Raw genomic sequence first — 14,922 nt, forward strand, 5'->3', positions numbered from 1 at the left:
GGGAGCAGAGTAGCCCAGAGACATACCTACATCCAGTGGTGGAAAAAGTACTCCGATTTTGTACTTAAAGCTATACTGTGTAAGATGCCCAACTAGTGGTCATTAGCCCTATAGCAAACCGCGGTCGCGTCCGCGTCTTTCGGCCGTTTTTCGTACCTTCAGACCCCCGCGTCTGCCTCCACCTCGCTGAGATCTATCTTTTAAGGGGTCCCTTGTTCCTGTGCGTTCAGTAATTCCAGAGATACGGACTCCTTCACCCTGCCTGGTAGGCGAAATTACCTAGAGAAGGGATGGTACAAACGGGCGACAACAAATATGGCTGCCATAGCGACCCCACTTCAAGATGCGCTGTGATTGGCCGGCAGTTGTATAACCCTCGCTGTGATTGGCCGGTAGTGTGATGACGCAATTTTGGCGCGAGATCCGGTCCCCGGCAAGGATCGCAGTTTACATATATAGAGAAGGCTTTACAGGCTGAAATTCACGGAGTGGGTGTTCTAAAACTTTAGCGATTTAACAGTTAGGACCATTTTAAGATTTGTTTTATAAAAAAAGTTACATGGTACAACTTTAAAGGACAACTCTGCCCTAAATCACCTCTAGGCTAATTTTCCTACTTATATTGATCCCAAAATACTGTCCATGGGGTCTATTAGGCACAAATACCCCTGTTGTCCAGTTTCCCCAACAGAACACAGCAGCTCTCATAGCCAATAAGCCTATCGCTTTTACATTATTTATTATGGTCAAAAGTGATTTTCTTTTTCATGAATGCGTTACTAGTTGTCATAACAAACACATTCATGCCTTGGTTGTCCCACACAAGCCATCACAATCTCATAAATAATGTTTTGGGGTGAGCATTCGGCACAAGTGCCAATCAAAGTGACTGTACTGGCCCATCACAGGGCATCTTTTCCGGGACTTGGCAAAACACATAAAAGCATAACATCTGTTTAGCAGAGTGTGATGCCTTGTGTGGGACAACGATCGCATGGATGTGTTTGTAATGACAACTAGTAACACATTCGCGAAAAATAAAAACACTTTTGACCACAACAAATAGTGTAAAAGCGATAGGCTTATAGGCTCCACTCTGTGCTATGAGAGCTGCTTGGTTCTGCTGGAGAAACTGGACAACAGGGGTATTTCTGCCTAATAGACGCCATGGACAGTCTTTTTGGATCAATATAAGTAGGAAAATTAGTCTAGAAGTGATTTAGGACGTGTTCCCAATGTACACCAACTCCATTTATGGACACTGAGATATGGGTGTGGCCTTGCAAAATAACGGTCTGGAAATACAAGGGAAAACAGAAAACGATTGGATAAAAATGCTTTTTTATTAAACAATACGCGAGCGGCATGTAATTCTGGTTGAACGGCATCTATATTCTTCTTCTTATAATTTTTATCCCACGATTTCGTAACCCATTTTCACCCAGTGCCAAGTTTCACCCAGTGAAACTTGGGTAAGCACTTTATTTGGGAAATCTGAACGTTTGTTTTGCCTGCCGTGGCACTTTCAGTCTACCTCGCGACATTCAAGGTTGAAGTGGCTGCATGGCGGTCCTGTCATATCACGGGCTGGTCATGTTTCAGGGCTGGCCTGAACCTAACCCTAACCCTAACCACCGTTGGACTAATGGGACGTTGCGCGCCTCCGCCGCGGTAAACTTTCCACTGCCGGTCCGTGCGGCCGCGGTGCCTGCCGCGGCAGTTCCGCGGCTGCTGCCGCTGCCGGAGAATGCACTCGCTCCTTCTGACATTAGCTGTGTCTAGTTTTTCAACCTGTGTACATTTATAATAGTATCATATATTTCTAATACGCACGCACGTCAACAACATCAAACTTATTCCCATATCACTGGGTACACAATGTACCTTGAAAGTAATACAGTTCAACATCGCAGATATGAGCTTTACTTGCACAATGGCAGTCATTTCAGAGGATAAATTCACCAGGGTTCATGAAACATTGAGCAGCAATGTACAAAAGGTAAAAAGAAAATCCCCCAAATGCATATCTAGCTCTTTGGAATGAAGCCCTGTGCTGTATATATCATTCCCTTCTAGGCGAGTTGGCTTTACTAGTTTGCTCCTTGGGGGAATCAATAATGTTCGGCTTATCTTACAAACTCTTAAATAACACAACAACAAAAACAACTACTTCGTATCAGCAAAAGAAAGAATGTATGGGGCTGCCAACCTCCGAGTTAACAGAAGCTGTGTGGCACAAGAATCGACCTTGGGTATATCATCAATTCCTAAAGCCTGATTTATTTGTAGTCATAGACGATCGTGCCCCGTGCCAGAGGCGTAATTTCAGAAAGAAATAGGCGGTGGCAAAAAAATAAGATATCACTTAAGCCCCATTTCTAAAATAGCGAAAATAGTGGATAGGGCTGTCACGATTATGACATTTTACATGACGATTAAATGTCACAATTACATTTCTGTTTGGCTTTTAGGCTTTGAAGTTGCACATGGTAGATATGACATAACTTAATATACAAAGAAATGACTGACATATTTGACAACAAAAAAAGAACATTGATAGTGGAAATAGCCGATCTACAAACACGTCGCGATGCGACTCATGGTGAGCTTGTAGATCTGCTACTATTTTTTTTAAATATGAAAATGTTTCAACATGGAAACGATTATGACGATCATGAAAAAGAATCACGGTTATGTCAAATAATTGTAATAATTGTGACATCCCTAATAGACGTGGGATCTATAAGCTCTCAATGCTGAAACTATTTCCACTATTTGTTTGGTAGCAAAAAGAGAAAATGTTTGTCTATAATGACATTCCCAAAATAGGGATGCCACATTGTCAGTGGTTAATAAATAAATGGTACAATATCATCGTTGTCGGGTGCCGGATGTCCAAAACCGTTTGTTTTGTATTTACCATTTTAAAAATGATTTAAACTGGTGAAAACAGCCGATCTACAAGCACAGGAGTTGTTTTGCTTGTAGATCGGCTGTTTTCACTACTTTTGTGCAGCGGCCTTGTATGGTGAAGCAGGGTTTTACTGTGAAAAAAATGTACAAACTTGGAGATACAAGGTTTCCACCCGACAACAACCATATTTGAGGTTAAATGTGAAGACTACAGTATGCCCCTGCCCCGTGCCGAACATAGCAGATCTACAAGCTCACAACGCGTCAGATCACGACACGTCATGAGCTTGTAGATCTGCCACTTTTGCCCGAAGGACTCCGGCGCAACGACCAGGTATAAATCAGGCCTCAGCGCGCTGACCTGGTTTGGCAACTCTATTTCAAGTGAAACGCTTTTCAGGTTCAACAGTGCTGATGGGAGCAGACGTTTGACTCTCTCCACGAGATTAGGTGCTAAAGAAGCCCGAGTGGTGGCTGTTATCCATATAACCCAAAAGTTTTTACCTTGAAAGTTATCCAACTATCTGTCCAGAGTATGATAATGGCTTAACCTTGGGAAGGTTCGGCTGATGTGACGTTTTTTGCTTTGCCTTTCAAATCAAGCAGTCCTGCCTTAACCCTTTTTAGGCCTAGAATTATTGAATGCTTTAACTGTTACCTCGGTGCCGCGCTGTGAGCTTGTATATCTGCTATTTTTGAAAAATCATGAAGATTTGTGCAAATCTTTGAATATACACTGCTCAAAGAAATGAAGGGAACAAAATGTTCCCTTAATTCTTTGAGCAGTACTACCGTACTATACTCAAATAAATTCAAATAAATTAAGGGAACATTTTGTTCCCTTCATTTCTTTGAGCAGTAGGCTATATATATATTTCTTTTTTAAAGGGAACATTTGTAACTCAAATATTTGCTACTGGGGGATCCCTGATACAATATTTTGAGATGGGGGTCCATGGCCAAATACATATAATTTGGGGGTCATTCACATGAAAAGGTTTGAGCACTACCGACATAGAAACATATATTTTTTTCCAAAAACCTTAGAAGGATTCAGAAGACACGGGTCAAAATATAACAAGATTTGCACAAAATCTTAAAAATTTTAAAAAATTGCAGATCTACAAGCTTGTAGTGCCGTGCTGTGAGCTTGTATATCTGCTATTTTTTACAAGCTAAAGCATAAAATGATACGCAATAATGTGTGCCCGGTCTAACTGCATTAATTGTCACAGGATATGAAAGTCACATGCTGCACACCTCAGATCTGCATCTGTTTAACGCTGGTTCATCTCAGAAGGTCAGCTGAGGGAACGTTGTGTATATTTTCAAGGAAAACCTTTTTTTTCTGTCCTGCTCAATACCCAGTAATTACAAAACGGCACACCGTTGTGCGAAAAGAAACACAATATATAATTTATAGGGGTGTAACGATACGATACATGGACGATATTGGTTCATTCATGGCGATACGATATGATTCGATTCAATGCTTTAAAATCGATATAGTAACTATTTAGTAAAGAAATGAAATCTCTGTAAAACGTGTAAAAAAATTATACTATTATACTATTATTATGGAAGTAAACGCTGTGATTATCTAGCAAATACATGGACATTTATATTTCAACACATATGGACATACCCACACCTTGACATGAACACAGAGATTACACACATGTATCGATAGATCAAGAGTAGATATATGGAATGGAAAGTAATTAGACCCGTCTTTTTTCATTTTCCCTCTTAAAATTGCCAAATACAAGGCACAAATACTTAGTTTCCATACAATCAATTATTTGCATTGCAAAACGATTCGATACCGATTACCGCATTTTAAAACGATACGCCAAAACGAAAGCCAAAACAGTACGATATCTTGCTTTTGCAAACGATATAGTAGATCATTGCAAATTCAAATCGATTTTTCTATTCAGTTACTATATCGTTACACCCCTAATAATTTACTATGGCTGGAATAATGCCAATTCTTTCCAACTTCAAAGGGCATCTATAGTATCTTGCAACCTACAAAGGTATACAGATTAAAATTGTATGGCCTTTGCAGAATGTTTTGATGGGCTGGAGATCAAAAGAAGGATAATCTTTACTCTTTCTTCTTCATTTTCATAATTCCAACAGCACTAACATTATATAAAAGTACGGTCTCGTTTCAACCATCAGTCTTCAACAGGGGTCTTCAACATTTTCAGGCCAAGGACCCCTTAGTTGAGAGAGAGATGAAGCAGGGACCCCCACAACCTCTTCATAGATTCCATATAGTTTGACAGCACGATCATCAGTGTATTTTGGATTCATGTCAATGTGTGTTTTCAGATATTTAACCACTTGAACCGTCAATATTTAATAAACTTGACCTTTCACTCTGTACTTAGTCTGATCTTTTTCCCCTCTACACCAAAGCTCTTTGCCAAAAATAGCCGATCTACAAGCTCATAACTCCTCGCAGCGCGAGGCGTTGTGAGCTTGTAGATCTGCTATTTTTGGCTAAAGTTCTCAGAATATGGACGCTATAGGGTTCAAGTTGTTAATATGAAAAGGATTGGAAGATTTGAAGGACCCCCTGTAGTAACTCTGAGGACCCCCTTGGGATCCCGGACCCCCTTGGGATCCCGGACCCCCTGTTGAAGACCCCTGGTCTACTCTAAAGTATTCCTCCAAATGTTCTGAAATTGCAGTTATAATTTGAATTGTTTAATTGAAGACCGCATGCTATGCTTTCTCAGTGTGTACAGCAAGGCATGTACTACGGTATGTGCAGTATACTAGTTATTCTCATTATGTATCATCTTACTTTAGCTTTTGTATAGGACCTTGACATCTCACAGGAAAACGTGTGTGATCAAACGTGACTTATGCAAGAAAAAAACAAATCTTCCTACAGAGTCTGTCTTGGACAAAAACAAATGTGTTGAATTCCACTTGCCCTTATCCTTCACTTTTCCATCAACTACGCGCAACCAAACTTTTAGACATAGTTAAAAATACATATCTCCACATAAACCGTGCACAAAAAGTAAGGAAACTTGACTTCAGTCCATTATACCTCCCCTTTAATAATACCAATTTGCAGTGTGTTTTATATCATTTTTATCGTTGGTTAGTCACCTTTAGGAACGGTTTGTAAGTATCGGGCATTCGAGGCATGAGCTACACAGCCAAACGTGTGGGCAGCGCCGACCAAAACTTTGCCAAAATGGCTTGCAATACTCTTCTGCTGGCATTCGCTCTCGTTTTTGGCTTTCCTGAAACTGAGCTTAAAATTTGCAAAGTGTAAAAATGGCCAATACGGGTTGTTTTCTTCTTTTCCTTATTACTGTGGGAGATTGCAAACATTCAACGCACCAAGCAACAAAGGTGAATACCAACAGAAAACTATTGCAGGCCTGTCAGGCCATTTTTACCATTTTCGGAGGAGCGCTACCCACTGTTTGGCTGTTCTGCTCATTCCACGAATGCCAGATCCTTACAGTCTGTACCTTGTTGTAAAGGTGACTAATCATCGATAAAAATGATATCAAACACAATACCATTTGGCATAATTAAAGGGGAGATATAATCGACCGCATTTTGGCAAATCTTGGGGGGGTGCTACCCACATGTTTGGCTGTGTTGCTCATTCCACAAATGCCCGATGGTAAAACTGTACCTCATTGTAAAGGTGACAAATCAAAGATAAAAAAATATATAAAACACTATGCCAATTGGTATCATTAACTCTTTTACTGTTACGGACGTTCCCGTTCGCCCCATTTTTGACGGCGGCGCGTTGCCAATATGGCTCGTTCTATTTACCTCGTCTGATGACTGTAAGCTGATGAGGGGTCGCGCCGCCGTGTACAGTACAAACATCTCCCGTAATGCTGCTCTCAAAAATCCACCGCACGTTAGCAATAATGGAGTCCCAAATCACTTCCTGGCTGTTTTCTGTGGATCTGTTGTTCTGATGCGTTTCTGTGCTCTGAATGTATGGCAGGCGAAGCGGCCCAATTCACATGAATTCTTGCATAAGGCTGCCCTCTGCCGCCAGTTTGACCAAAGTACACATTTGAGCATCCATTTAAAAATGAATTAGTTTAGAAAGAACCAATAGATAATTTTCTATAACATCGCAAAAGTAAGCTGCTTTTTGCTGGCATCAGCCCCAGTAGGACAGTTAAAGTGGAGATATAATGGACGGAAGTCAAGTTTCCTACTTTTTGTGCTAGTTTATGTGAGTATCTCACTCACTTTCCACTCACTTCACAGATGGAGAAAGATACGGGTCAGTTTCCTTTTAAAGCTGGGATTTGTTTAACAGGACTTTGTGAGGAAATAACCTGACTTGATACATTATATTTTCATATTTACACATCGATATCATTTCTGCTGAGGTGAATTATGGACAAAGCTATTGCACTTCCCAGTCAGTTCGCTCTTGTTGGCTTCAGGGCTTCTGCTCCACATTCCATCACCGTTCCTTTCACACTACAGGATTTCAAGTCATGAATATCAACTACGTGTGATATTTACAATTCAAAATTGGGGAGTCTTCGATCCAGTCGGTGACATTACGATTATGTCTGTAATCGCACTACAATAATATGTGCAGATAATAAGTTGAGCTCGGCTTCGTATCGGGAACACAATCGCGAATGTCGGGAGGGGCGAATTGGACCCCAAAATGTTTACCCTCCAGTGTGGGGGCAGCATTAGTAACTCGGTAACAAACAAACCCTAAAATATTTGTCTTGGTATCATTATGGACAGTAGGTACTGTATTGTGAACAAAGAAATACTTTTCTTACTTCTGTTTATAGAGTAGAACTGATATCACATAATAACGTGTCTCACCTTTCTCTTGTTAGTTGGACAGACGTAGAGATAACTCAGGACAGTCTTGGATCCAACTTTGTCGTTCATTCTCTCATACGTAGAGCCATAGTCTGTAGACCTGCGTGAAGAAAAAACACTAGTTCATTCTCTCATACGTAGAGCCATAGTCTGTAGACCTGCGTGAAGAAAAAAAAACACTATTTGTCGTTCATTCTCTCATACGTAGAGCCATAGTCTGTAGACCTGGGTGAAGAAAAAACACTAGTTCATTCTCTCATACGTAGAGCCATAGTCTGTAGACCTGGGTGAAGAAAAAACACTAGTTCATTCTCTCATACGTAGAGCCATAGTCTGTAGACCTGCGTGAAGAAAAAACACTAGTTCATTCTCTCATACGTAGAGCCATAGTCTGTAGACCTGGGTGAAGAAAAAACACTAGTTCAGAGTTCAGACTCAAGTGTGGCAAAGCTGTAAAATAACATTCGAAGCTGAACACAGTCAAAGAGTTCACTGAACTCTGAAGGCCAGATACGGTACATCAGGAGTCGGTCAGCCTTTTTGATATGAAGTGCCATGTTTTTATTTTCTCGATAGTAAGTGTGCCTTATCAACATTAAGTTTAATTCTTCTTCTCTACATCAGGATGTAATGATCATTAGACTCAGAGCAATAACCTCATACGGTATATCTCCCAGACTCCCTCTCTAGTCAGAGTTCAGACTTTTAAAAAATGTATAATTATGTTCAGGATGAAATGTGTATACATTGAGGAGACTTAATTAAATTGACTACATTTAAAAAATATATACATGTGGCGGAGAGAGTCGCAGCCCCAGCCTGAAGCCTCAAAAGTCTAGTATCTGCCCTCATTCCATAGGGATATCCCTTTGGAGTAATGGTTAAGATATTGGACTTTCACACGGGAGACCGGGGTTCGAAGCCGGGTGGGGAGGTTCGGTTTACCTCCGTTACATATATTTAATTTCAAAAGAAAAAACGTCTCTCTCACACTTATGCCAGTGTGCCAGTCATCACCATCCCGTGCCAGGGGTCAGCAACCCACGGCTCTGGAGCCACATGCGGCTCTTTAGCCCTTCCCTAGTGGCTTCCTGTTGCTTTACAAAAAAATATAATAATAATAATAAAATAACTATGTTATTTATTTTTTGATAAAACAATTAATACAAAGTTTCACTATTTATGTCAGCTAAAGTTTGCGTCATAGCCGCGAACACATTTATTTACAAACCAGTATGATTCCAAATGCAAAAGAAAAAACGAACTGAGGAAAAGAATTTCATAATTCTACTCGTTATAGCTTTCACTGCCAATACTGGATTACCTGTATGTTTGATCTGCTGAGAGAGATTATCATATTTAATGAATTTGCGTTAACATTATTTGTATTTAGTAATTTAGATTTAGCTAATATACACTTAATGGCGAGTGTTGACTTCATTATAAGGCTCAAATATATCAGTCATTTTGTTTGTGTTGAACGTCTTTATTGGATGTGGGGGAAACACATTTATCCATTTGTATGCTGCATTCACAGGGGCGTTTTTTATAAACTGGGGGCTCCCCACAAAGGTAGTAAAAGAGGCCCCCCCATGAGCACGCGTGAAAAATAGGTATGCGCGAAAAAGATACAATTATTTATTTTCTTAACATCATTAATTTTCAAGGCTAATATGTGTAATCTTTGAGTACAGTTTGGATATTGCACGTATGTACAGGAAATTCATAGAGAGACAAGAGAGTGAGCTGATCACTTAACATTCCAATCAATCAACTCAATTGTCGCCAGCTGGTCTCTGTGTGAAATCTATTGACTCCAGTGAGCAGTTGGTCAATTCTTTAAAAATCACACTCGTGTGAACTGAGCGGTGGTGTGTGTGTGTGTGTGTGTGTGTGTGTGTGTGTGTGTGTGTGTGTGTGCCCCCTGTGTGTGTTTGTGTGTGAGTGTGCCTGGCCTATGCCTGGCCTATCCTGAACAACAGCGCCCCTCCCTTAACATGTGTGGTCAGAAAAGGTTACTGCAGGCTACATACCCGGAGACAAACAGACAGACAGACAGACAGACAGACAGACAGACAGACAAACAGACAAACAGACAGACAGACCCACACACACGGCCACGTATAGGAGCGTTGTGACCACCGCTCAAAAAATCATAACTTTTGACAGGAATGGGCTAGAGGAATGGGCTAGAGACTCATTTTCCTAAATGCTCAGAATAATGAGCCCAGCAGGGGGCCCCCTCTTCCTAGGGGCTCTACGCAGTTGCATAGTCTGCGTAGAGCAAATGCCTGCCCCTGTGCATTCACCTGGGAAAGCATTATTACATGACAGAATGTGTGCTGTGATGTTCCAGCTGCAGGGTCTGAACACCTGATAATGTAGGGCTAGATTCGTAAATAGCTTGACTATTGCTTTGATGGCGTGGAAACGACACGCTCAAGGTCATCTCCGACTTCTTACAGTAATTATTGCATGTCTGCTTACATTATAGGCTACATTTTTGACAATGTATTGATCTTCTCGGCACATCTTCAAGGCCTATCCGTGTTTGCTGGAATTAATGTCAGTTCCTGAGACCTCTCTTTAATATAGCCCGTCTACGTAGATTTGAGCGCACTCTTTATTCCTGGTTTGGACATAACGACATGTCTTGCTTCTTCTCTTGGTGGCCCTTTTCAAAAGTGTTCAGAACTGCGTTCACACAGGGGCGTCACAAGGGGGGGGGAGTGGGACTGAGTTACTAGGGCCCTAGGTGGAGGGGGCCTTAATTATTTTAAACTTTAGCTATTAGATCTGCTATTATTTTAAAGTCATTAAAATGTGTGCAAATCTTTGAATATAGGTATTTTTTAAGCGAGCATTTGTAACTCAAGTTTTGCTTTTTGGGGGGTCCCTGGAACTAAATATTTTGAGATGGGGGTCCCTGGCCAAATACATATCATTTTGGGGGTCCTTCACATGAAAAGGATTGAGCACCACTGACATAGAAACATAGGTTTTTCAAAAAACACCTTAGAAGGATTCAAAATATTCAAAGACTTTTTCACGGGAGCATGAGGCAGTCCGTTGCTCTCCCCAGGTTGGCAGAAGGAGAGTAGTAGCGCCCAGGATTACATTAGACAATGGACCAATCCCCAATCACATACACACCCATTGTAACAGTTACAATGGGTGTGTATGTGATTGGGGATTGGTCCATTGGCACTGGTGGGTGAAAAATGGGTTGCAAAAGCGTGGGATAGACTCCCAAAAGCGTGGGAAAATAGCAGATCTACAAGCTCGCAGCGCGGCACTCGGTGCCGCGCTGTGAGCTTGTAGGTCTGCTATTTTTCAATAGTTAAAGCACCAAAGCCCACAGTGAATCCTTGTACCCAGGGCCCCGAATTTGGTGCGACACCCCTGCCAGTGTGCACGCACCATGGCTCCGTGCTCGCATCACAACTGTGCACGTTCTCTAACACCCTGCCAGGTGCTCGCCTCAGATCATAGACGAGGAATTCCTCTCCCCTGTGAGGGCTACAACTTTAGTCAAAACAAACAAAACTACTTAGCTACTCACCTAAACAAAGGCAGTTTTGTGTTGTTTAAAGTCTAGTCTCCCAGGTGGGAAGCCTCCCAGCACCCCACCCTCTCTGTAAAATACACTTTTTGCTACAGAAAATGTAACGTGTCCACCAGACAGAAATTATTTTGTTTACTCCACTGCGCCCTCTACTGATCTCGTCATTATAAATTACCATTGACAATGACCATTGACCAAAAGGCACTGAATTTATTGCGACTGTCAGGTCGCAGTTACTATCAAAACCTCCACCGGCTGTTTGTCAGTCAGTCAGTCAGTCAGTCACGTCACGTCACACTTTTCCCCTACTCATATCTCCGCCACCGTTGCCCCTATCCATGCCAAACTTTGCACACACACTCCTTGGCTGCCAAACCACAACCTCCACCCCTCATGTCTCACATGCCCTCTTCTAGCGGAGGCCGATTCTTGCGAAACACATTTTTGGACACTGCTCCTACAGATTTTGCCCTAAAATTACGCAAAGCGGTACACAGTATCCCTACAGGCATGTCATCAAAATGCATCTGTCCCATCTAGCGCCACCATCAGGCCAATTTTTTGCTAAACACATTTTTGGACACGGCTCCTACAGATTTTGCCCTAAAATCACGCAAAGCGTTACACAGTATCTCTACAGTCATGTCATCAACATGGATCTGTCCCATTTCCCATATTCCCACCTGGTTGGCTACCATTGCCTTCTAAAGTTTGTGTATGCGACCTGACGGTCGCTTATCTCCCGATTTAGGGAGTCTAAAGCCTCTATCAGAGTCCAGGGTGAAGAGTTATTCACCGCAAATTTTAGGTGTAAAGCTATCCACCTAAGTGAGAAAATAAGTGGAGGCCATCATAGTCAATCACGGTGAAGTCCTATCACTGTGACTGACTGGTCAAGATCGACCAATCAGTGAACGGGGTGATGGGCCGATCTGTCTGAAAGTAAAAACAGAGAGATGTGTCAGGGTTCGCGGTGGATAGCTCTTCACCACGAGTAATGGCGTAATGTTGTAGTTTTATGACTTAATTTAAGGTTTTAAGACTACACCGCGGTGGATAGCTTATCACCGCGGTGCATACTATGATAGGGGCTTTACTGGTACTAAAGTCGGAGCCCTCACAGTGGAATTCCTTGTCTATGATCTGAGGTGAGCGCCTGGCATTAGAGAGAACTCGCTAACACTCTGGACCAGGGCTCTCTGTGCCTATGGCCGCTGTTCAATCAGCCATTTTAATGAAATGATGATGAATCGTTATCAAAGGCAAATTCTGTGGGGAAAGATATATTTCCTGTATTAGGCCCTGGCCAGCAGAAGCACTGCCTGTGTGGACAGCAGACACCTGCTGTTCCTCATGCCCATGTGTTAGAGGCGAGAAATCCCATGCAAATCTGACCCTCGCAAATTACATTAATAAATGCAGCAGATTCGGCCACTATTGGCGTGTTCTGAGCCTTTTTGATGAATAACAAGCGTGTTTCTATGTGCAGAATGTGACTTAAGTAAGGGGCATAGAACATCGTCATGCTAAACAGAATGCACAACCAGAGCACTACAGTAGTTCTAGTGACTGGCACAGTACAGTATATGGCAGTGTTTCCTAAACGTTTTAGCTCGAGACAACAGATACTATTTGGTGTTCAAAAATACATTATGCATTAACCACTTAAGCTCTATTTAAAATTGACAATATAAGCAGCCGATTTCACAATTTTTATGAAAAGAAATGTGGTTATTTTATATTTTTTAATTTCCAATATACATAAGAAAAATGTATTATAGGAAACGTTAAAAAGTGATATTTACTTGTGACCCTAAAAAATGTGTCCACGACCACTGTTTTGGATCCACTGGTACCAGGCACGTGCCCTTTTATCCGTCTGTAAAAAGTGCCCTCTCTCTAGACCATGAACGCAGTTTTTACTATGGTGAAAGAAATGCAAATGCCCTCTTTCCATGCCATACCTGCAGGCAGCATTCAAGAGAATTGCCATTGTCCAAACTCGACTGAACTTGAATGCAGCATCTTATGGTGAAAGAATTTCCCTCTCTGTGTAGAAATCCATGCCATTACGCCACATCTCCTTTATTGACTTGATTATGCTTAGTTCAGTGTGGTATCACGCACCAAAAATAGCCGACCTCCAAGCTCACAACGCGTTGCGCTGCGACGCGTTGTGAGCTTGGAGGTCCGCTATTTTCGATATTTTCACCAAAAGTGCCCTTTTAATAATTTCAGCCCCTGCCTCTCTAACATTCTATGCACGTCCCTGACTGGTACATTGTACCCCTCTAGTGCCTTGCAGTTCTGAAAGCTTCTCCAGTCTCCTGGTGGCAGAACAAGAGGTTAACCAGTCATCCGGCTGGCAACACAAATGAACCATTGCTGGAATATCTTGGGACCCAGCGCCCGTAAATTATTAATCCATTCCCAATGACTACTTTGAAATAAAATATGACGAGTGCAAAAACATGTGGATGTTCCTGAGCCCATGGGTTTTAATAATTTAAGAGTGGGAATGAGCCTGTTAGCCAGCCCTGTCCCTTGAAACTGCACGCGGATCCATCATAACCAGTAACCCACCAAAAATCGCTCTTCCTATATAGAAAAGTACATTTTCCACGAGCCTATACTGTTCTACTCCCTCGTCGTTTAAGCCAATCAGAACAGGTACACTGTATTGTGTATTATTATCTTATGCTTTAACTATTGAAAAATAGCAGATCTACAAGCTCACAGCGCGGTTTGAAAAATTGTGAACATTGGAATTTTTACCCAATTTTGACCCGATTCCATAAGTGTCTTTTGAATCCTTCTAAGGTTTTCTGTGTCAGTGGTTCTCAAACCTTTTCATGTGAAGGACCCCCAAAATTATATGTATTTGGCCACGGACCCCCATCTCAAAATATTTAGTTCCAGGGACCTCCCAGAAGCAAAATTTGAGTTACAAACGTTCGCTTAAAAAAGACATATACTCAAAGATTTTCACACATTTTCACGCCTTTTTAAAAATAGCAGATCTACAAGCTCGCAGCGAGTGCCGCGCTGTGAGCTTGTATATCTGCTATTTTTCAATAGTTAAAGCAGTCAATAATTCTGGGCCTAAATGGGTTAAAGGGGATACGGCGGTCTTCCGCTCGAATGCAAATCATTCCGCTCTACGGAGAAAAGGCCCACCCATATCTGTGCGCAAAATTCCCGTTTGATTTGGCAATCCACTTCATGGTCTTATGAGGGAAAATGAGGAAGACATCTATTTCACATATCTTTCCATTTTTAGTCAGGGCCACTACTAGTGCTGCTTCAGTGGTAATGGGGTTTTCAGGGAAATTGCAATGAGATCGTTCTCGTTGTGGCTCATTCTTGAGAGAGACCGTGGCGATGATTACAAAGCACAATCAGGAATCAGACAGACAGTATGGTTTCTGCAGGACATTAAAGCCGAATTAACCCATTTAGGACTAGAATTATTTAATGCTTTGACTATTGAAACATAGCAGATATACAAGCTCACAGCGCGGCACCGAGTGCAGAGCTTTTTGAAAAATCTTGATTTTAAAGGGGGTTTTGTATTGTAAAGTACAACT

The 14,922-nt window shown here is 41.7% G+C and overlaps 1 protein-coding gene across 1 annotated transcript in view; it reads right to left on the reverse strand.

The window, feature by feature from the left end:
- Window positions 1-14,922, reverse strand: part of LOC308281724 (VPS10 domain-containing receptor SorCS3-like) — a gene marked incomplete at its 3' end in the record, with an annotated part of 555,751 nt that overhangs the window by 249,156 nt on the left and 291,673 nt on the right. The window contains exon 3 of the mRNA XM_080722002.1: window positions 7,771-7,870. Coding sequence (XP_080578128.1) covers window positions 7,771-7,839 — 69 coding nt within the window. The 5' untranslated portion in view covers window positions 7,840-7,870. The remainder of the gene's footprint in view (window positions 1-7,770; window positions 7,871-14,922) is intronic.

Source organism: Nannobrachium achirus, assembly GCF_963921795.1.
Source record: "Nannobrachium achirus genome assembly, chromosome: 3".
In the NCBI taxonomy this organism is placed as follows: Eukaryota; Metazoa; Chordata; class Actinopteri; order Myctophiformes; family Myctophidae; genus Nannobrachium; species Nannobrachium achirus.